Consider the following 23,140-nt stretch of genomic DNA (forward strand, 5'->3'; position numbering starts at 1 on the left):
CAAGGCAAAAACAGATGCAGGTTGACTCGTGTATTCGGCATTAAACTTCCCTCTGTTCTAAATGGGATTGTTTTTGTTATTACTGTTATTAAGGTATTATTAAAAAAACTGCATTAGTTAATATAAAGCATAGATTTATAGTTATTTTAAACATTATTAATTACCCATGGCAACTTTAATTTAATATAGTTTGGTATTTTTTCCTTCGGCCAACAGTCCTCAATCAATTTTGCTTTTCGGCCCTCCTTAAGAAAAGGTATGGGCACCCCTGCTCCAGTTTATCTATTAAAATGCAAAACATGTAATGATAGAATGCCACCGGTAGGTGGGAGTGTTGAACCTTGGCACTAACAGACTCAAGACATGATAATACTGTATAAAATATACGCTGCGTATATGACTACAAAACATATGCTGTACATTAAAAAACCATAAGGTGTTAAATCACAAAACTATAAATTGTCTAATTTTGTAAGAATTTAATGACATAAAAATCCTACAAATGTTTTAAATATATCAACAATAACATAAAAAGCCAAATTACATTACATCCCCTGGCGCTATGCTCGTATTTTCCATCAAGTGTAAATGAATCATTCTGTCATGCTTGTTTGCTTTAGAGCAGTGTTTTGGGCAGTGCCACAAAGAGACAGATGGTAAACACTAAACGAATGTCGAGCAAAACCCCTTAATTAAAATTGCTTAAAAAACATTGATCTAAACAATAGTCTACTAGTCAGGGAGGGGAAACTGGCATATGAAGTATGTTCTCTGTCCACAAGGAAGGTCCAGCAAAAAAGTCGTCAGCAAGGCCATGAAGTTCGTGAATCTGAAGTGAGCGGGATGGGCTAAATGGAAGAGGGAGGGATTTTACTATACAGTTTTTTGGCAACTTCGATCGAGCGACCACGTCTACAACCAAGAGAAAGGGGCTGCTGTGCATGAGAAGCCGAAGATTTTATTAAACTAGAAAAATAAGACAAAGATATATTTGCCAATGATAGCTTGTCTGTTTTTACAATGCGCTCTGTCGATGCTCCATTCTAGTGCCCAGTGCATGAAACGATGACTTTTAGACTGTAGAGTTTCAGTCCGTGCAATGCAACGGTAATATATCGCAGGTATTGTTTACATTTTGATAAACGTCTGTATTCTCCCGCTTTTCTGGAGAAACCAAAGTTCTCGTCCAATTTGTACCACTATTGTGGTAGGCACTAGTTTTTAAAGCGTTTTTTTATTTCGACAGTAACAAAGTGGTGTCAAACTTTATCACGAGTACTTTTTCAACAAAGGAATCAGAGCGAAAAATGATCTGGAGCGGGTTCACGAGGCTGTTGCTCCTAATATTTGTGTGCGCGCACAGATCGTCCTCGAAACAAGATATGAAACCTGAGGTGAGTATCATGCATTATTAAAACTTAAACTGATATGTATCACTGATAACTGATAACATGTACAGATATAATGAGCATCGAAAGATGTTTCATCCCTAGGGAACGATACATGACTACATCTCAGTAATTCATGCTAGAAGAAAAACATGATTTAAAAAAGAAATAAAATAAAAACTGATAAAAACAAACGTTTCATATCAAATCAATAGTATAAGTGTGTGTGCTAAAAGGCATATAAATATATGACTTTGTTTTAATAAAGTAAAAAAAAAAACTTTTTTCCAAACAATATGTCGAAACTGGATAAAGTTCTTTGATAACTGTTACTGTATAACAAACTACTAGACTTGCATGTCAAACTGTGTGACCTTCACTAAAGTAGGTCAATGCTTGGCTAATAAAAGCAGACTGTGTGTGTATGTGAGACACAGACTTGATTTTAAGCAGGGGTGCCTTTTCTCGTGAAGGGCCAAAAATCCAAACTTTATTAAGGCTAGTGGGCCAAAGGTAAATATAGTTGCTGTCGAGTGACAGCATTTATGTTTTAAGAACTCAGATTAGTTTATATTTAACTGAAACGTCATTTCAATTAGCTTTTTTTGTGGTGAAATAAAACAAATAAACAAAAACAGGTTAAGTCAAATTAGATATGACAATCTAATGTCAAATCAGAATGTGACAATCTGTTAAAGGCATTGCTCCAACCCCCTCTATCATTCTCAGATGGGATGGTGAGCCTAATCAAAGGTTACAATGGGCCAACTTTGGCCCGCGGGCCCTACTTTGGGCATCTCTGATTCAAAGTCTAAATTGTTTGAATGTCACAATATTTCAAAAAGAAGGCAACAAAAGCGGCTAATAAGAAACGATATCTGCTGAAGAATAAACTATGTATTGTGATTTAACATTTGTAATGCCAATGAGATTGAGAAAATTGTGAGATGAGAAAATTATCGTGGTCTTAATGTATTCTGATTCGAAAAAAAATTACATTAACATTTATAATCTTTTTAGAAAAAATCTGATCTTTGAGTGTAGATTGAAATCAGTTTATAAAAACACTGTCATTATGCAAAACTATGATATAAAATGGGCATAGTTTTTGTTCACAAAAATATGTGACATGTTAACGAAATTCAGAACAAAACAGCAAAATTTATAGAGCCATAAATAACATGTTCATTTCCATTCTAGCTGAAGGGTGGAAACCCTACAGGATATATCCATATATGGATTTGATTAAACTTATGAGGCTCTGAAACTTTATGATCTGTCAGTCACAAGTATTACTGTCACAGATGTTTAGTTTTAAGAAACTCAGATCTCTCTGCTCTGTGATCAAAGTAAACACTGTGGAGGAGTCTGAATTAAGGTCAAGTAAGAGACCGCAGATACTGAAAGATGCTGAGGATGCAAAAAAGAACGGCCGATTACCGCAGGAAAACAGGAAGAAAAGTCATGACTGTAATGTTGTGGTCAGAGGGTGGATGGATATGCTGAGGATGAGTTTGGGGGGAGAAAGGTTTTTTGGCTCCTATAAGCTGCAGGATTTAATGGATGACATCTGTCCTCAGTTACGGTCAGAAAGTAGAGGAGGGGTTTAGACAGAGTAAATAAAAAATATCTCCATATGGGCTCTTTTCTTCCTCTGTTTCTCCATTTCGGCTACCAGGAAGTCATCACAATCCTGCAGGAAGTTCTCCCAATTCCTTAAGGATTTCCTTCAGCTATACAGACTTCTGCACACCTGTTTTTGAACAATACTAGTGTCTGTGTCTACTTCCATTTGTTGTGAAATCCATATCACAATGATATTTTTGATGCACTTCTTGTCACTGACAGATAAGTCATCTGATGAGTTGCATTAATGATTGCGTAAGCCACATTATTTGGACATGCATTTGCTCACATATGGCTAGTCACATCCTTCATAGGACAGAACCGCAGGAAATGGCCCGGGGATTTTTTTATTTTTTGACCACATGGCTTCAGAGCAGATGTGCGATGATGCCAACGGTTGGTGATGTAGTGTCAGAGTTTGAGGAAGGAAGTGGGATGAGGAAGGGGGTGGAATGTTGGAGAATATAGACAAAGAGATGGGGGGAAAATGGGATTGATGTTTTCGGGCAGGAAACGCGGTGGGTGTGAATGATGCAATTCTGCATAAAGAATAGAAAGTATTGTAGGCTGAAAAGTGATGTCATTTTAGAAAAGAGAGACTAACAGAGAAATGAAAGGCTGAAATTGACTACAAATTGTACAGTCCCTGGACAAAATCTGAAAATTAGGTCATTTACAAAGTAAAATCCTTTTTTGGATTTTTTATTTTTTTTTGATGTTTGAAACTAGTAGTCATTGACCTGCAATTAGAAATGTTTTTTTTTGTACTATGGATGTCAGTGGCTAACAGTTTTCAACATTCTGCAAAATATATTTGGTCTTCAATAGATTTTTTTTTTATTATGGATCCTTTTAAGACTGAACAACCAGCAAGATCTTTGCATTAAGTGGTTTCAGAAAGGAACACTCACCGGCCTCTTTATTAGGTACACCTTACTTGTACCAGGATGGACCCCCTTAGAACTGCCTTAATACTTCGTGGCAAATATTCAACAAAGTACTAGAAATATTCCTCAGAGATTTTGGCCCATATTGACATGATAGCATCACAGTAACTGCAGATTTGTCAGCTGCACATCCATGATGCAAATCTCTTATTCCACCACATCCCCAAGGTGCTCTTGGATTGAAGTCTGGTGACTGTGGAGGCCATTTAAGTACAGTGAACTCATTGTCATGTTCAAGAAACCAGTCTGAGATGATTCGCACTTTATGACATGGCGTTCTATCCTGCTGGCAATAGCCATCAGCAGATGGGTACACTGTGGTCATAAAGAGATGGACATGGTCAGCATCAATTCTCAGGTTCGCATCAATAGGAATAGGGGCAGGACCAAAAAAAGGAGCAAGCAGCTACTTCCTGCAGAGAGACACAGAACACTTCATAAAAATAAAAAGAGCAGAATTAATACATAAGGGACATAACACCCCCACAGACAAGAATAAACATATTCATGTTTACAAACAAGATCTTGATAGAGTATAAGCAATGAGGTTATCTTTGCCTTTTTTGTACTGAATGTCTAAATTAAAGTCTTGACAAATTAAAGCCCAACGCATAAAAATTGTCAAGTGTAAATTAAATGCAAGAAAGTTTGGGCTGTCACAGTGCATACATTTGAATACTAACCACTACTTTTGTTATTGGTAAACTCCAGTTACATTAGGCATTTCTTTTTAAGTATTTCGCTATTGGTGTTACGCTGTCGATACATTTATCCAGCTGTTGAGCTTCATTAGCGTAACCTGAGCAGCTGAACTGCATTTTTATGATTTGGCTTCATTGGATTTGGATTCACCACACGCGCACCCAGATTCTGTGTTATTCCATTGGCCCAGAGTAAATGGAAGTTGTGACTCATTTTCCTTTAAAATTGCATGTCTTTCTCTCAGCCTCTCAACATAAAATGGTGCCTATTGCTCCTTTGTATATAAAGTAATAGAAAAGATCATGCATGCTGTCACAATAACTCAAACTTCATTTTTCATGCATCATGGCCAAGCCAAAATGAGGGTGAAAACTGAATTTATTTAATCAAATTTGCAAGTTGTGAAAGCGTTGAAGATTTTTTTTACATTTTGGATCTTTTACATTATATTAGATTTGATATTTGGTGTTCACACTTGCAGTTCAGGTCTTTTGGTTTGTTTGGGCCAGACCAAAAGTGTATTTAGTCCTGGCAGAATTAGTGGTAGTTTTAAAAGGGTTAGTTCACCCCCCCCAAAAATTTGGCTTTTTACGCTCCTTTCACGTTGTCCCAAATACTATTTGGGTTTCTTTTATCTGTTGAAATAAGTCATTTTGAAAAGTCCCGGTTGCTTAGACCCATTGACTTCCATGGAATTTTTTTTCCTACTGTGGAAGACAATGTATGCCAGCAACCAGCATTCTTCAAAATATCTTCTTTTGTTAAAGAAAAAAAAAAGAAAGAAAGAAACTCAAAGGTTGAAAACCACATAAGGCAGAGTAAACGATAAATAATTGTCATTTTTGAGTGGACTAACCTATTAATCCCGAAAGATACATAAAAATGTAGAGCTTTGTGATGGAATTTACAGGACATTATGACATTTTATCAGTTGTGAAGATATTAAAATATGGCTTAAACACGCATTTACACTACCTGAAAAACGTCTTCTCATCGATCCCAGTTGTCAGAGCAACAAATACCAACTTGACTTCTAGTTGATCATTTGGAAAAGTGACAGAAAGGTAGATTTTTCATATGAATCATCTGTTGAACTGCATCCAAATCATCACAAATACTGCAGAAGACCTATTGGAACATGCATGGACACAAGATTCTCACAGAAATCAGTCGAGTTTGGTAAAGGAAAAATCATGGTTTGGTGTTACATTCAGTATGGGGGCATGCAAGAGATCTGCAGAATGGATCAACAGCCTGAGGTTTAAAAACATTTGTGCTGCCCATTACATTACAAACCACAGGAGAGGGCAAATTCTTCAGCAGGACAGCGCTCTTTCTTATACTTCAGCCTCCACATCAAAGTTCCTAAAAAGAAGAGGGTCAATGTGCTCCAGGATTGGCCTGCCCAGTCATCAGATAAGAACGTTATTGAGCCTGTCTGGGGTAAGATGAAGGAGGAGGCATTAAAGATGAATCCAAAGAATCTTGATGAACTCTGGGAGTCCTGCAAGAACGGTTTCTTTGCCATTTCAGATGACTTCATTAAGTTATTTGAGTCATTGCAGAGGTGTATGGATGCAGTCATTCAAGCTCATAAGAGTCATACACAATATTAATTCTTTTTCCACTGTACTATGACTTTATATTCTATACTGTATATTATTTCTGTTTAGTGACAAGACCTTTTTCTAAGCTAAGTCAGACAAATTAAATAATTAAAAATCAAGTATATAAATATTTTATTTTGGTAAAATAAGTATAATCCAGAGGCATTTGTCTTTCATATCAGCCACTTCTGATACCAAATAATCAACTAGAAGTCAAGTAGTTATTTGCTGTTCCTAAAACTTAGATAGGCAATGACTTTTGTAGGGTAGTGTATAAAGCTGATCTGAATAGTTATGGACAACATTGTGATTGAACAGAAAAAAATATGTGCACTTCATGTTTTTTATGGTCGGTTTTGGCAAGTTTGGTGATTAGATTAACCTTTGTGGATTGCTGTCTTGAATTCAACATGAATACAACAAATACGTAACATGTCCAGTGTGCAATACCTTAGGAGTTGTCTTAGATATTTGTGTGTTGCTGTGCTTCTTGTCAGGTGTGTGACCCCTTGATGCTCAATCTGTTTGGATGATGTCATAACAATAGATGCTATGACAAAGATTAACAGATCAATTGGTATATTGAATACATAAATGTTCAAAACCTAAACCTCTCCCCCTTGATTTTTGGTGTAATGACAGTCATAAACAGGTCATCAAAGACACTTTAGTGTAGTACAAAAGCAAAAGATTGCACAGCCAATAATTTACGTGAATCATGCAATAAAACTGTATACAACTTGCGGAAGATTGAGTAAACATCCTTCACTTTATAGACTCTTTTTTTCATGGAAATAACTTCCTCTGTGTGGAAGACAAGATGTACTGGCAGACTGTTGGGAAATCCAGTTTAGAAGTTGTTTTCGAGAGATGCGAGAAATGTTGAGCAACAGCAAAGACTTCACACATGATGTTTGTTCTGCTTCAATTCTCAACACATTCTTCATTTATCAGAATGGATTTAAAGCAATAGTCCACCACAAAAATTAAAAGTAATAGTTTACTCACCCTAAAACCATCATATTTGACTTTATTCTGTCAGATGAACACAGTCAGAGTAGTTTTAAAATGCCATGAAAACCTCCTCTTTTGGTTCAAGTCTCCCTCAGAAAAAAAAAATAATAATAATAAATAAAATAAAATAAAATTTCTTTATAAGGGGCATGGAGATCTGTGAGCATAGGGAGGAGTGGGCGTGGCCAGCAGAGCAAAGGAGAAGATGGGGAGCTAACATCTGTTATCAGTTGGCTCACAAACTGAGACACAAACTGAGAAGACGCATGATCTTATGGTTAACAAAGTTAAAATGCAAAGAAATAAACAGTAATTTAATGCTCTGCTACATATGTTATTCGTATTTTCACATACACATAACTACAATTTATATCATAATAAAGATAATCGTGTTTATATAAACACTATAAATGAGGACTTCTCTCCTCCTCAATCCCGGGGTCTGAATTCAGACACAGTGGATAGCAGTGCAGCAGCAGGTCTCTTGTACTGTCTATTCCAACTATTAACCCTGCCGGTAATCTGGAGGATTTTAAACATATGGCACACAGCAGCATGCACATAGATGATGTGTCTGAATGGTAACAAACTCAACTGATAAAAAACAAAGTCCGCCATTCTCCATTTCTCATACATCTTTCTCGACAAAAATGCTTGCTGCAAACCAACAGCTTTGCTGAATTGGCACTGACAGCATCACACTGCGAAAAACCTGCAACAAACCCCATGGATCATGGACACAAACACATACGACCCTTCATGAACAGCTAAATACTGCATGCCATATGCGAAGTCCGTAGATGTGATCTCACCCAGTCATTGGATCTCACAGCTTTGCAGGTCTGCCTTGCCATCGGAAAGCACGTGCTCTCATAAATAATTAAGCAGCAGGGTCTTCTCATAGGATAAGAAAATGTCGCTATGAATAATAATGAGAAACCGCTGCGTCATAACTCCACTAAAAGATTCACTCTACGTCACCAATTTTGATCCTGCCCCAAAATGGTTTTAAACCCGGCAGATGAAATCAGCTGACAAAAGCTCAAAATTATCCAGTTTTTCCCACAATTAAAGCTGACGGGTACTGACTTTGTCTAAACTTTCTTAAGCGCATAAATCCATCGTCAAACTAACCCAAATGGCACCGGAGGTTAATCCTTGGTTTATAAAGCAGAATGACAAGTTTTTGTGACAGAAAATTTTTTAAAAATTTAATTCATAAACTTCAATCACTGACTCCTGCACCTGTGGCTGAATGCACATTATTTCCAACTGATATATGATGGGTGGCACGGTGGCTCAGTGGTTAGCACTGTTGCCTCACAGCAAGAAGGCCACTGGTTCAAGTCCTGGCTGAGTCATTTGGTATTTCTTTGTGGAGTTAGCATGTTCTCCCAGTGTTGGCATGGGTTTCCTTCAGATGCTCCGGTTTCCCCCACAGTCTAAAGACATGCGCTATAGGTGAATTGAACAAACTAAGGTGGCCGTAGTGTATGTGTGTGAATGTGAGATTGTATAAGTGTTTCTTAGTACTGGGTTGCAGCTGAAGGGCATCCACTACATAAAACATATGCTGGAATAGTTGGTGGTTCATTCCGATGTGGCGACCTCTGAAATAGAGACTAAGCCGAAGGAAAATGAATGATATATAATGCATTTAACATGCGTATAAGCTCTCATAATCATTCATAAAATGGTCATCACTCAGCAAATTGTGATCTCACTTTAGTCCAGTTACAGTGAATGGATGCATTCATTCATCACAATGAATCTCCGCCATCCCCCACCAATCCATAACCCATAAACGGTCTTCTTACCCTCATATAGATGTAACACACTGAACCTTTGTTTGAGCGGAGACTGAGTCACAGGCAGCCAAAGAAACTGCACTATTCAGTGTCAGATGATAGAGAAGAATTATGAGGAAGTTAAAAAATCATAGCCCCATAGCCTGGTATAGAGCCTGAGACAAAAAGAAGAAAATAGAGTGCAGGAACTAAGTAAATAGAGGAATAAGAGGCTCAAGAAAACAGCAAGTTCTTAAAAGGAAAAACAAAATTTCCAGGATTACATCAACTTGGAACTCAGGCTCTGAAGCATCTGACTGTGCACGTAATCACGTCTGCTGCCAAAACGCACGCTCAAAAACACATTCAGCCAGAGAGCACCATAATAAACATTAAATATGCTGATCATGCGGAGGAACCTCTGTCTGTTGACACTTTAGTCACAAAGACCGCACATGCGCCGACTGCCAAGTCATGTGAGCCACATGTTTTTCTGCATTGAGCTACAGCATGCTGAGGTCCCACAGGGTGTGTGTCTACATTGTTGTCCTTCGTTCCTGCAGCAGCTTGAGAGAAAAGAGGGAAAGAGAGAATCGTGGAGGAGGCAGAGAAAGGGGGGATTTACAGGATAAGGGCTCCGTCTCTGTGGTTTCAATGGCATTAACCAGAAATTCCCTGGGAAATTACTGACTGACAGTTTGGTTTAACTGGAGACAGTATCTTTCTCCCCGAGGGAGTCACAGACAGATAACACTTCACCTTTCATTATCTCATCTATCATCCTATATTGCTGCAAGAAGAAATGCATTTGTGCCGTCACTGACTTGGTTTTAAAAAAGAGATAATGCAGCTTCTTCCTTTCGCCACAAAGAAAAGCAAGGTCATAAATCAGTCTAGGCACGCACTTGATATATTACTTTGTTTAGACGTACTTGTTAAGTGAATTTCGAATAAATCCCAGTGCTTCAAGTGCATTGTTTCATCAATTGTGGTAAGGATCCCTGCCCGATCCCATGGGTTTGAGAGGTTCACTCCTACCAACACTAAATGAAGCTGTTAGTAATCTAGCAAATATGTGTTTGAATATCAAAATACTAGATTGAGGTCAGCACATTTTCAACAACAACGCTACATTTATTTGATCAAATTCAAAATACCTATTTAGAAATGCTGTTCATTTACAAGAACTGTCTTGTAATTTATTCATTCATTCATTGTCCTAGTCCCTTTATTCATCATAGGTCACCACAGTGAAATGAACCACCAACTTATCCAGCATATGTTTAACACAGTGCCCTTTCAGCTGCATTCACACACATACACTGCGGCCAATTTAGTTTATTCAATTCATCTATGGTGCATGTCTTTGGACTGTGGGGCAAACCAGAGCACCCAGACGAAACCCAGGCAAACACGGGGAGAACATGCAAACAGAAATGCCAACTGAGCCAGCCGGGTTTATAGACATAAGTGAAGAGTGAGATAGGGGTGTTGGGGGATTGTGACTCCATGTGTCTGTACTGTGGTGTTAGTAACTGTACTATGGAGCAGGTTTCAGGTGGCCACTGCTGGACACTATACCCAAGTTGGTGAACTGGGGGGTATTTCAGGCTGTACCAACAAGCTGAGTACCGGTTGGGGCAGGGGGATGTGGTGGTAAATTTACGGTAGTTTTCCAAAAGAAATAACAAAACGGGAGGGTGGTGGGAGATGTGTCTGAAATACGGGAGACTCCCGGCAATTGTTTCTCCTAGTATGGAAGTCAACGGTTACTGGTTTCTAAAATTTTTCAATATCTTCTTTTGTGTTCAACAGAACTAAGAAACTCAAAAGGCGGAGATGCCCAAAGTAGGGCCCGTAGACCAAAGTTGGCCCATTGTAACCTTTGATTTGGCCCACCATCCTATCTGAGAATGATAGAGAGGATTGGGGCAATGCATTTAACAGAGATCATGATTTCTAATTTGACCTTACCTTTTTTTGTTTGTTTTTTTTTCCACAGAAAAGCTAACTGACGTGTTTTAATTAAATATAAATGAATCTAAGTTTTTAAAATGTAAAAGCTGTCAACTGACAAAAAAAGGACAATGCAAAAGACATCGGCGAGCAAATCAAGGCAAAAACTAGTGTAACTAGTCTATTCTGTTATGATTTTTTTTGTTTTTACTGTAATAAGTTCAGTATAAAATGTAAAAAAAAGCTGCATTAGTTAATATGAAGCAATTTTTTTGTTATTTTTAAATACTATTAAATAAATTGAGAAATTATCCATAACAACTATACTTACCTTCGGCCCGCTAGCCTTAATAAAGTTTAGTTTTTGACCTTTCATAAAAAAACTCAAAAAACAACTTTAAAAAAAAAAAGGTCTGTTTACAAAGAACTTTGCCTCTCTTTCTGTCTTGTTTCAGGCATGGCTACAGCAGTATGGTTACTTGCCCCCTGGTGATTTGCGCACACATACGGCCCGTTCTCCTCAGTCCGTCCCCTCTGCCATTGCTGCCATGCAGAGATTCTACGGCCTGACAGTCACTGGCAATTTGGATGCCAATACTCTAGAGTAAGCCAGTTTTCCAACATGACAGCTACAATGTATTATTTAGTCCAATTAATGCTGCCATGTCCAGGGTTGCATTTCTTTAAAATACATTTACATAAAATGTCAAAAAAATGATGCCTTATTTCCTCCACGGGATCAGTCTTGCATTTTCTGAACAACTGCGGCTAGAGCTTACAGATATCTCTGTGGAATTATTTTGGCCCATCAGTTATGCTGTTGTTAGTCATGGAAGGAGGGAATGGAAAAAGTACAGCATTGTGTCAGCAATCCTTTACTGGTGTGCAATGAGGCACGGAAGATGTAGAATATATGAGGACAGAAATTAATAGCCACCCTGTAAAAAATGGCTGAAATTAAATCTGTTGTGCGGTGGATGATCTAATGTATTGGATGCTGATTGCCAGGGCAATGAAGAGGCCCCGCTGTGGCGTCCCAGACAAGTTTGGATCCGAACTGAAGAGCAACCTGAGAAAGAAGCGCTACGCCATCCAGGGACTGAAATGGGACAAAAATGAGATCACATTCTGGTAAGAAACTTCTTTCTGTAGCATTTGAAAGTGTATTTAGGTCAATTTCGGTGCACAAATCCCATCCAAAACCATTACCGGTTAATTGAGGTTTGCTGTCATAAACGTTTAGATATGGCGGTGGCCTGTGCTTTAGTAAATATGCAGCACACTTATGGAAAAGTCATCTTTGGCCTTGCTATACGATTCTGCTTCGCTGCAGCCAGGGCCAAAATTCCTGTGTGACTTGTCTGTAATGTAAATCATTTTTTCTCTCCCTCTTCTGCCTATATTCCCTCTTTTTTCCTATGGCCTACTTTTTCTCCAATTCACCCTTTCTTATCTCTTTCTCAGCATACAGAACTACACGCCAAAGGTTGGGGAATACGAGACATTTGAGGCCATCAGAAAAGCCTTCAAAGTGTGGGAAAGCGTTACGCCTTTGCGATTCAGAGAGATCTCTTATAGTGACATACGGGACAAGGTTGTAGACTTTGCAGACATCATGCTCTTCTTCGCTGATGGCTTTCATGGCGATGCCAGTCCATTTGATGGAGAAGGAGGTTTCTTGGCCCATGCTTACTTCCCAGGGAATGGCATAGGAGGGGATACGCACTTTGACGCAGCTGAGCCTTGGACTATTGGCAACAAAGACTTGCTGGGTAAGAACAAACACCGCACGTCAGCGAAAACACTCTAGACCTCAGAAGGGGGTTTCACTTGTTTGTGTCAGTTTGGATGATGGGTCCTGTTTAGACATGCTCAAATGAGTTCAGATCAACTCAATATATGTATGAAAAGGAGTTAGGCAAGTCCAAGCAAGTATTGGGTTGTGCACGCTACTGAACTGGTTTGAATCAGCCTTACCTTTCATTGACAATGTTTTGAACCTCTTGATTTTTTTCATGCTTTGTCATTTTCCTGTTGTGGACTGAATGCCAAAAAACAAGTTCTGTAGGAAAGGAACAGTTGTTCTCCCTTAGCTGTCATTCACTCAAAATAGTTGTTGGTAATGCGCAGTACACCATTATACAGAATGCCATTTGAGGTTGGCCAGTCTGACCTGTGCTTATATTCGTTTTTCTCTCAGGTAATGATGTGTTCCTGGTGGCTGTGCATGAACTGGGTCATGCTTTGGGAATGGAGCATTCAAACGACCCATCCGCCATCATGGCTCCCTTCTACCAGTGGATGGAAACCGACCACTTTGTGCTTCCTGATGATGATCGGAAAGGCATTCAGAAGCTTTATGGTAAAAGCATCAAGATTAACAGATCTGTGTTCTCAACAATTGGGGTTGTTATCAGTAACTTAACCTAGGAACATTAGGGCAGGCGTGCCCAAAACCTTCTCTTATGAAGGGCCAAAAACCAATACATATACACACATATACACACACACATATACACACACATATACACACACACACACACACACATACACACACACACACACAGTTGAAGTCAGAATTATTAGCCCACCTGTTTATTTTTTCCTAATTTCTGTTTAACGGAGAGAAGATTTTTCTCAACACATTTCTAAACAGTTTTAATAACTCATTTCTAATAACTCATTTATTTTATCTTTGCCATTCATTCATTTTCTCGTCGGCTTTGTCCCTTTATTAATCTGGGGTTAATGAAGCCGAATGAACCACCAACTTATCCAGAACGTTTTTACGCAACAGATGCCCTTCCAGCTGCAACCCATCTCTGGGAAACATCCACAAACACTCAATCACACACACTCATACACTATTACACTCATACACAATTTAGCCTAGCCAATTCACCTGTACTGCATGTCTTTGGACTGTGGGGGAAACCGGAGCACGCAGAGGAAACCCATGCGAATGTAAGGTGAACATGCAAACTCCACACAGAAACACCAACTGAGCCAAGAATCGAACCAGTGGCCCAGTGACCTTCTTGCTGTGAGGCAACAGCACTACCTACTGCACCACTGCTTCGCCCTTATCTTTGCCATGATGACAGTAAATAATATTTGACTATATACTTTTCAAGACACTTCTATACAGCTTAAAGTGACATTTAAAGGCTTAACTAGGTTAATTAGGTTAATTAGGCATGTTAGGGTAATTAGGCAAGTTATTGTATAATGATGGGTTGTTCTGTAGACTATCGAAAAAATATATAGCTTAAAGGGGCTAATAGTGTTGACCTTAAAATGGTGTTTAAAAAATTAATAACTGCTTTTATTCTAGCCAAAATAAAACAAATAAGACTTTCTCCAGAAGAAAAAATATTATCAGACATACTGTGAAAATTTCCTTGCTCTCATAAACATATATTGGAAAATATTTTAAAAAGGGAAAAAAAATCAAAGGGGGGCTAATAATTCTGACTTCAACTGTACACACACACACACACACTTATTTTTTACTGAACTTACAGTAACAACAAAAAAATCTCTTTTATAACAGAATGGAGTTACAATAGTTTGTGCCTTGATTTACTCACTGATGTCTTCGGCACAGTCCTCTATATGTCGAGTGACAGCATTTACGCTTTAAAAACTCAAATTTGTTTATATTTTATTAAATGTCATTATAATTAGCCTTTTTGTGGCGAAACAAAACAAATATTTTTTTTCTTAGGTGAAATTAGAAATGATCTCTGTTAAAGGTATTGCCCCAACTCTCTCTATCATTCTCAGATGGGATGGTGGACCAAATCAAAGGTTATAATGGGCCAACTTTGGCCCGTGAGCCCTACTTTGGGCATTTCTGCATTAGGCCAACACACCTTGTAAGGGTTCATTTGTTAGATTTTGAGAATATTACATATTTTATCTAATGCTAAGTTGTATCTGATAAATACAGATGTTTTCTATAAGCATAAAACTAAATTACACAAATGTACCTAATGTATACAAAAAAAAATTGACAATCAACACTAAAATTATCTATTAAATTTGGCATAGATTACTTATTTAATTTAGTGCTGAGAAAGCTAACCTTTAAATGAAAGGAACTAAATTAGCATGGATCATCATCATCAGCAGCATGTGTACTATGATGAGTGAAAAGCTTAGACGGCCGCGGCTGCATTCAAAATAGCATACATGCTTTCAAAGTGCACTATAAAGGGAATGCAATTGTCAAGATAAAGATCACTAAAACTGAACTGTAAAAAATACTTTAAAACAAATTACACCTAAGAGAGATGACTTTAATGTTTTAGTTTTTTTTATATCATTTCAACTTTAAATGCTGGAATGTTCGAAATTGATAGGGCATAGGGGGGATAATTGGGAATAGAACACTACAGCTCAAGAGGAGTAGTTGGAAACGTTCAAGTTTGCGATGCAGTTTGCAAATTTTTATTGTATTGATGGATATGGGAAACACCAAATCAACAAACTGTTTGTAATGACGCAACTTGCGACCTTAGTTGGCTAGCGATGGTTTTCAGAAACGCACCCCTGTATAGTAAAATCCAATAATGGAGCAGTAAACCATTTCCAATTAATTTTCAGTTCAACTAGAGTGAAAAATAATAGTCAAGTACAGCATTTAATTACATATTAAGATGCTTTTGTCAATCAGTTATTTACACAGACCAATGCAACTCATCTAATTCACTAAAATATATATATTTTTTGATTTAATCTCTGTAGGGCCAGGATCTGGAGGACACCCTCGACCCCCTGTCACCCCTGAGACGCCCCATCACACTCCATACCCCACACCATACAGGCCAGGAGGACCCTCCTATGGTCCCAACATCTGCGAGGGTCATTTTGACACCATTGGCATTTTCAGAGGAGAAATGTTTGTGTTTAAGGTACTGATGGAGTATGTGCTGCATTATTTTTGGAATAATGACTAGGAGATTGTTTGTTCATTATGGTTCCTGTCTCTGTGTTTTAGGGTAAGTGGTTCTGGCGTGTTCGTAATAATCAAGTTATGGAAAACTACCCCATGCCAATTGGACACTTCTGGAGAGGTCTGCCTACTGACATTAATGCTGCATATGAAAGAGAAGATGGCAAATTTGTCTTCTTTAAAGGTACTAGATCTATCTTATCGCATGAATTCAGTGGAGGATTTGCTTATTGACCCTGAAATACTACATTTGACATGTCTGGTTTGCAGGGGACAGGCATTGGGTGTTCACTGAGTCCAACTTAGAGCCAGGATACCCGAAGGTTTTAGGAGAACTGGGAACTGGTGTACCAAAGGACAAACTGGATGCAGCTCTTCTCTACACGCCTACAGGCTACACTTACTTCTTCAGAGGAAACAAGTCAGTAGCTTTGATGTCCCATAACATAAAGCACGAGCACAAAGAGAGCATAGATCTGAAACTGCTGCTTATCTTTCATCAGATATTATCGTTACAATGAAGACACGCACTCAGTGGATCCAGATTATCCCAAACCCATTAGTAAATGGCAAGGCGTTCCAGACAACATAAAGGCTGCATTCATGAGTCGAGATCAAGGTAAGCTCTTCACTTTTTTTGCGATTTGTTTCTATTTTGAGACAAGCGAAACCCTAATTTTCACATTTTGCACCACGTTGTTTAAATAGTTTTTTGACCACACTTCATTATTATTGTTCATTTATTTGTTTGCTGGAAATTAGAACTGAATTTAGGAATAGTTTTGAAACAAATTTTTGCGCTAAACATTTACAAACTAAATTAGATATGTAGGCCAATGGATGTCAACATCGTGTGCGTATGACATGTTTCCTTATCCACCAAAGTAAAGGAGTAAAGTAAAGAGCAAAAGTAAAGAGGCTGAATGGAGGAGGTTTGTTCTTTATCCTCATGCAGATGGTCTGTTAAACTGTTTTCTTGCTAGTAAAGCATTCAATTTTTCCATTTAGTTATTCCTCTTACAAAGTCCGCCATGTAAATGGCAAATGTGCCACAGTGTGGCGCAACTGACTTTTAAAGGGAATGGGAGATGGGACTCTGGTTTAATGCACGTTTTGCTTAAAACACACCCATAACTCATCAAGAGAATAAGTACAACCCTGTTACACCATGCAACGCGGGGCAAACCGTATTTTACCGTCCTTAAAATAGCAAAAGTGGATTCAGACATGCTTTTAATGGTTCTGCTTTCTGCTTTATTTTTCACATAAGTGTGGCACGACCATTGTAATTTAAATGGCTCAAGGCTTCCGGTCTCATTCACTTCCATTGCTAATGTGCTAATATTTTACGATATTTGATTGCCAGTAAACAAGCATTAAAAGGAATAAAATGGCAAAAAAATAAAACATACTGAAAAACTACATTTTGAAAAAACAAACAAAAAATACATATAACTCCCTGACTCTTAATGTCTGAAATAGACCTTATAAAATTCCATAAAATTCAAGAACTTACAAGACCTGTGGGAACCCTGGATAATATATTAAAAGACTTTAATAATCAAAGTGCAGCTCCAAAACACTAATTAATTGTACTTTTAAATCTTAATAGCTTGCCACAATCCTTCAAACCTCTGTTTTATCCATTTTTTAACAAAAGCCTTTTTAATTGTTTCAAATATAATACAATTTACAATCACTTCAATAACCGCTTATTCTTTCAAACATTTTAAAACAAGCACTTTGTTCCATTCATAGTATCAGTAACACTGAATAATGGAACATTTTGTTAAAAAAGAAAAGAGTATTTGAATAAGTCTAGAACTCATTTACTCATTCATTCATTTTCTTTTCGGCTTAGTCCCTTTATTAATCTGGGGTCACCACAGCGGAATGAACCACCAACATATCCAGCACGTTTTTACACAGCTGATGCCCTTCCAGTTGCAACCCATCTCTGGGAAACATCCATACACAATCATTCACATACATACACTACGAACAATTTTAGCCTACCCAATTCACCGATACCGGATGTCTTTGGACTGTGGGGGAAACCGGAGCACCCAGAGAAAACCCACACGAACGTGGGGAGAACATGCAAACTCCACACAGAAATGCCAACTGACCAAGCTGAGGCTTAAACCAGCGACCTTCTTGCTGTGAAGCGACAGCACTACCTACTGTGCCATAAATTTGGGCTGTCAGTGTAAATCTAATAGACGTATAAGAATAGGTCAAAATTAGACTAGACATCAAATAAACAGAAATCAATGACTGCACATATAAAGTCTGTCTATTTGATTACTAGTCTAGTTTTGGGCTATTCTTTGACATCTATTAGATTTTCAATGACAGCCCAAGTTTAGCTTTGTTTTAGCCAAGCTGTCTACTTTTAGATTACGTTTAGTCTATTAGACATCTATTAAACACAAAATTGTTCGCTGGGCTCTCTTTGTTTTGATTGGTGTGAACACCCAAAATAGGACGTCTGGTGTTTGACCTACTGATATAAGCATTTATCACTTGTCACATTGTGCCTCAATAGGTGAAAGTCTGGCCTGTTTCACTTCCTGACCCCCATTTCCTCTATTCTAATATTTCCCTGCCTCTCATTATTGTCCTGTCATAGACAAGACATGCATTGAAGAAAAACTGTAGTCAGGATGTAAGCTTTGAGCCAAAGATTACTACCACAACACAGTCCTGACCTTTTCTCTCTTAACAGGTTATACCTACTTCTACAAAGCCAACAAGTACTGGAAGTTTAACAACCAGTTATTGAAAGTGGAGCCTGGATACCCCAAATCAGCACTTAAGGATTGGATGGGCTGCCCTAACGAAGACTCCAATACAGGTGGTGGAGGAAGTGACCGAGACCGGGAACGTGAGAGAGAACGTGAGCGTGAAAGGGAGCGAGAGAGGGAGCGCGCACGAGAGCGTGAACGTGAACAAGACCGCACAAATGAGGTGGACAAGACTGAGGAAGAGGGCAAAAAGGAGGAGACAGAAGTGCTCATTATCGAGGTTGAAGATGCACCCAGCAGCAGAGGAGGAGCGGCTGCCGTGGTGGTGCCACTCATGCTGTTGGTCTGTGTCATTTTTACACTCGGCGCACTTCTCTTCTTCCGCAGGTACGGCACACCGAGACGCTTGCTCTACTGCCAACGCTCCCTACTGGACAAGGTTTAAATGTTTAAGAAGGGATCATGGGAAAAAAAGGGAAGGGGTGGAGAGAATTGAGAATACAGAAGACGGGGACTTATTAGCGAAGCAACACCAAGGAGCGAAACTCAAGGTTTTCACCCAAAAGGAAGACCTTTTTTTTTGTTTACTTTCGAAATGATGCCACTCAGAATCTCAGCATTTGAATATTGCCTAATTAGTGGTCTTGAATGTTTTGCTTTCACACCTGTGCCGAGCTCTTCCTGCACGCTGTACAAAGGCATACGGTACTTTCCCCCCCGCCAGCGTCTCTATCACTTCATCTCTCCCCTCTTCTTCTCTCAGCATCTTTCCCTTCTGGTGTAGCCAATGACGCCAGCTCATCGCTGTTTGTTTAACCTCTTGTAAATGTCATTTTAAGGTTGTGAATGTTTTTGTATGTCCGACTTATTGTGAACTCTTACCCTCTGTCAAAACAGAAGCCAGATCAGAAGACTTTGTATTTACTCAGGTTGCAGCTGAACCACATTTCCAGCAGCCTCATGCAACCTTAAAGTGCCCATATTATGCTATTTCAAGGTCTACAACAATAGTTGAATATGCCCGTGACACTAAAACGCATTCATATTTCTATTATTGGTCAAAAATGGATTTACTATGTCTGAATTTAAGATCAGTGAGTGTAAATGGTGTCAGTTCAACCATATCAATTTAAACCAGAGTCCAACCATGAAAATTCAATGGAACTAGTTGATCAGCCCAAGCCACCATCACAACTATAATTTGAGTTTAGAAATTGCTAATACTCGACATATTGTCGATTACACAAACCAGCTACAGTGTTTAAGGGACCAGTAGACATTTGTGGACATCCAATGAAGACCATAGGTTGGCATTATAACTAGCGTTTCAAAATCAGGGTTTCTGCGGCTTTCATTAAGTCAAATTTAAGACTTAAGACCTTTTTAAGATCAGTATGAATAAATTTTTAGACCTAAATATTTAAGATTAAATGGTAAGGATTTTTTTTTAATGGTCTGGTTGGATCAATGGAAAGGATAAGAAATAACTAAATTAGATTTTTTTTAATCCACATATTTAAAATAATGTGTAAATAAACATGCATTGTTTTCAACAAAATATTTTTTAAATTAATATAGTTAAACCATATTGGCCTTATTAGGTAGACATACAAGGTAATAAAGGTATAAAAGGAAAACTAAGATCTGTTTAAAATTATTTAACATATACAAAATTTAAATGAATTTAATACCTAAAATTAATTTTTTTTTGAGACATTATAAGACTTTGAGACCCCACAGACACCCTGAAAATGGACGTCATGCACTTTGAATTTTAAAATGATGCATTACTTTGTAGAAAAGGTGTAATAGGGGCACTTAAATCACACACCAAACATACAAAAAAATTGCAGTGATGGAAAATCTTAAACCATTAAAGCTTGCGTTTAAAAATATTCTTCCATGATGCAAGAACCTTAAGAGGTGGTCAAAAGGTGTTGCATCACCATGGTATTGTCTTTAGTTCAATATAAATGCATGAAAAATGCATGAACATAATCACTTCATACCATGGTATTGCCATCTCTGAACCTTGGTGCTGCCACTTGCGCAGTTACCAAATGCACAAGATGTCATAAAAAATGGTTTGCATTTGTTCATGAATAGTTAATTTTCACAGGGTCCATTCTCACCCCATGCAGCTCCCATCTCAGGTTAAAGAACAAAGTCATGTGCCAAGATAATTGATGATTCTCCACTAACAATGCCTGCAAAGCTGTGCTGTGTTTCTGCCTGTGTGTGTGTGTCCTTCAGTAGTATGGCTTTATATTGTACTGTATTTTAATTAATTACTATTATTGATAATGATGATGCCGTTATCATTATGATTATTACTATTGTTATTGTTCTCCGTGTCAAGAATGTGTTTTTTATTGAATTGTCATTAAAAATGTCCTGCTGGACAGGCAATAATGTATGTCTTATGAAGTGGCCTTAATTTAGGAGAAACTGAACGAATGGGTGGGTTTGTATTTTTGAAATGAAATAAATCTTAAAATATGACATTTTCACTGCTTGTGTTTACAATTATTGATAACTTGTCGTGCTTTTTTATGGGGATTTTGAAGTTTTCATTAAAAACAATAATGATAATAATATTTAAATGATGATGATCATCTAAAAATAATTGTGCTTGTTTCAAACCTTTTTTATGTTCAAGTCAAAATAAACTATTTTGTAAGTTTTCTTTGCTGTCAGATTTTTCTTTTTTTGACTGTTTATTTCAACTAAACATTTAGATAATGTAATAATTCACAAGGAATGACATTTTGGGCATAGCAGAAGGAACACCACATATATAACTGAATATATGTAAGGGGGATTACATAATTAGAACTCAATACTCATATTTAGAGTACATTTCAAATTTAAATGCACATAATAAGATTACGGTTACATGACTACATAATATTCAGACATGAGATCGATTATTAATAACTGATCAATCCTTCGTGACAAAGAATTTCCCAAGAACCTTTGCACAGTAATGACAGGATGCTTTTACATAAAATTATGCATTTCACTTTAAAGGGAAAGATCAACCAGAAAATGTACTTATTGGAATTTATTTAATGAAAATTTTATCACAATTTACTCCACTGCTAAACACTAGAAGAAATGTTGTGACCATTGACTTCCAAAGCTGCTTTGACACAATCTATATTGTAAAAACGCTATAGAAAAAGTTGAATTGAATTGAATAAAGTAAGAAAACCAAATACTCAATGTCAATGGTTACAGGTTTTAAGGTTTCTTCAATATAACTTTTGTTTAACAGAAGAGAGAAAATACTAAAAGTTTAAAACCACTTGAGAGTGAGTAAATAGTGAGTAAATTTAAAGGTTTAGTTTGCCCAAAATTAAAATGTAAAGATGTTGTAATGTGCATGGACTCAATATGTTTAATTGTTCTCTGTTATCTACATTGTAGGTGATTTAGGTAAGCTCAGAAATTCGACAGAAACAGTTTTACATGCTCATTCAGAACCAGAAGAATTACCCTTAAAATGAAAAGCTCTGCTTTGACCATATTTGAAATGGTCATGAATATTAATGAGCTCAGCTTTGACTCTGCAGCAGGTGTCAGTGCCTGCTCTCACACACAGCATGACATACTCTTAAATACACCCATACAAAATAATCATATGTCATATGTTCATTTGAAGCTGAACGTATATAAACACAAAGTAATTAATATTAACCTCTGCATAAATAGAGAAGTTTTATAAAGTGTATTGGCATTATTTAACTCAAGACAAATCACAGTAAGAGCTAAGAGATTTGACATGATGCATGAATGTCATGCTTATTTATAATTATGGGTGCAATGTAACAGTCTGAGTTTAGTTTTAATTTGCCTCCTCTTTACCAGAATTTTACACAAAAACAAGGCAGCAATGGTGTTTGACGCTCATTGTTTAACAGCTCATGGTTCTGCCGGCAGCTAGCTCACAGCAATTCTCACATGGTCATCCACTAAAGTTAAGCAGGGCTGCGACTGGTCAGTACTTGGATGGAAGAAAACTAGGTTGCTGGAGGAAGTGGTGTTAGTGGTGCTCAACCTGTGGTTTTTGTGGGTCTTAACACCTCTGTATATTGATAGGGACTCTATATGGCTCACTCAGTGAGCACCATCTTTCAGATAAAACGTGTTTAACCGAGGTCCTGACTCTCTTTGGACATTATCTTATAATTCAGCTATGCCTAGGTATATGCAAATTTTTATTCTATGGCACCCTTAAGTATTACATTTTAGTTTGCATTTTCAAAAATATAATAATACTAAGATGTGATTTTTTTAAATAGTTTAAGATAAACAAAAATGAACCAAGAGGTAATGTAATCTGATTGCATTAGACAGTAATAGAATCATGTCATCAGTAGGCCCACATGGAATCTGCATGCGCAGAA

At 37.6% G+C, this 23,140-nt stretch overlaps 1 protein-coding gene across 2 annotated transcripts; it reads left to right on the top strand.

The window, feature by feature from the left end:
* The first annotated feature begins 908 nt into the window (after positions 1-908).
* On the top strand, positions 909-21,416 carry mmp14b (matrix metallopeptidase 14b (membrane-inserted)). 2 transcript variants are annotated; one of them, XM_087239840.1, is made up of 11 exons: positions 909-1,121; positions 1,247-1,394; positions 11,483-11,631; positions 12,036-12,158; positions 12,492-12,799; positions 13,228-13,389; positions 15,777-15,943; positions 16,030-16,168; positions 16,255-16,405; positions 16,488-16,603; positions 18,713-21,416. In XM_087239840.1, exons 2-11 carry the CDS (start codon positions 1,308-1,310, stop codon positions 19,174-19,176), a joined length of 1,866 nt encoding a protein of 621 aa, XP_087095966.1. In that variant the 5' UTR covers positions 909-1,121; positions 1,247-1,307; the 3' UTR covers positions 19,177-21,416.
* Positions 21,417-23,140: the final 1,724 nt, after the last annotated feature.

This window comes from Danio rerio, chromosome 2 (assembly GCF_052040795.2).
Source record: "Danio rerio strain M-AB ecotype USA chromosome 2, GRCz13ab, whole genome shotgun sequence".
Lineage (NCBI taxonomy): Eukaryota > Metazoa > Chordata > Actinopteri > Cypriniformes > Danionidae > Danio > Danio rerio.

Excerpts from the sequence above, each read along its gene's own strand:
- mmp14b (XM_087239840.1), top strand. The coding sequence starts at position 1,308 with ATGATCTGGAGCGGGTTCACGAGGCTGTTGCTCCTAATATTTGTGTGC. Across the intron at positions 13,390-15,776 it reads AGGCATTCAGAAGCTTTATG|GGCCAGGATCTGGAGGACAC; the intron begins GTAAAAGCATCA and ends TAATCTCTGTAG. Across the intron at positions 15,944-16,029 it reads GAGAAATGTTTGTGTTTAAG|GGTAAGTGGTTCTGGCGTGT; the intron begins GTACTGATGGAG and ends TCTGTGTTTTAG.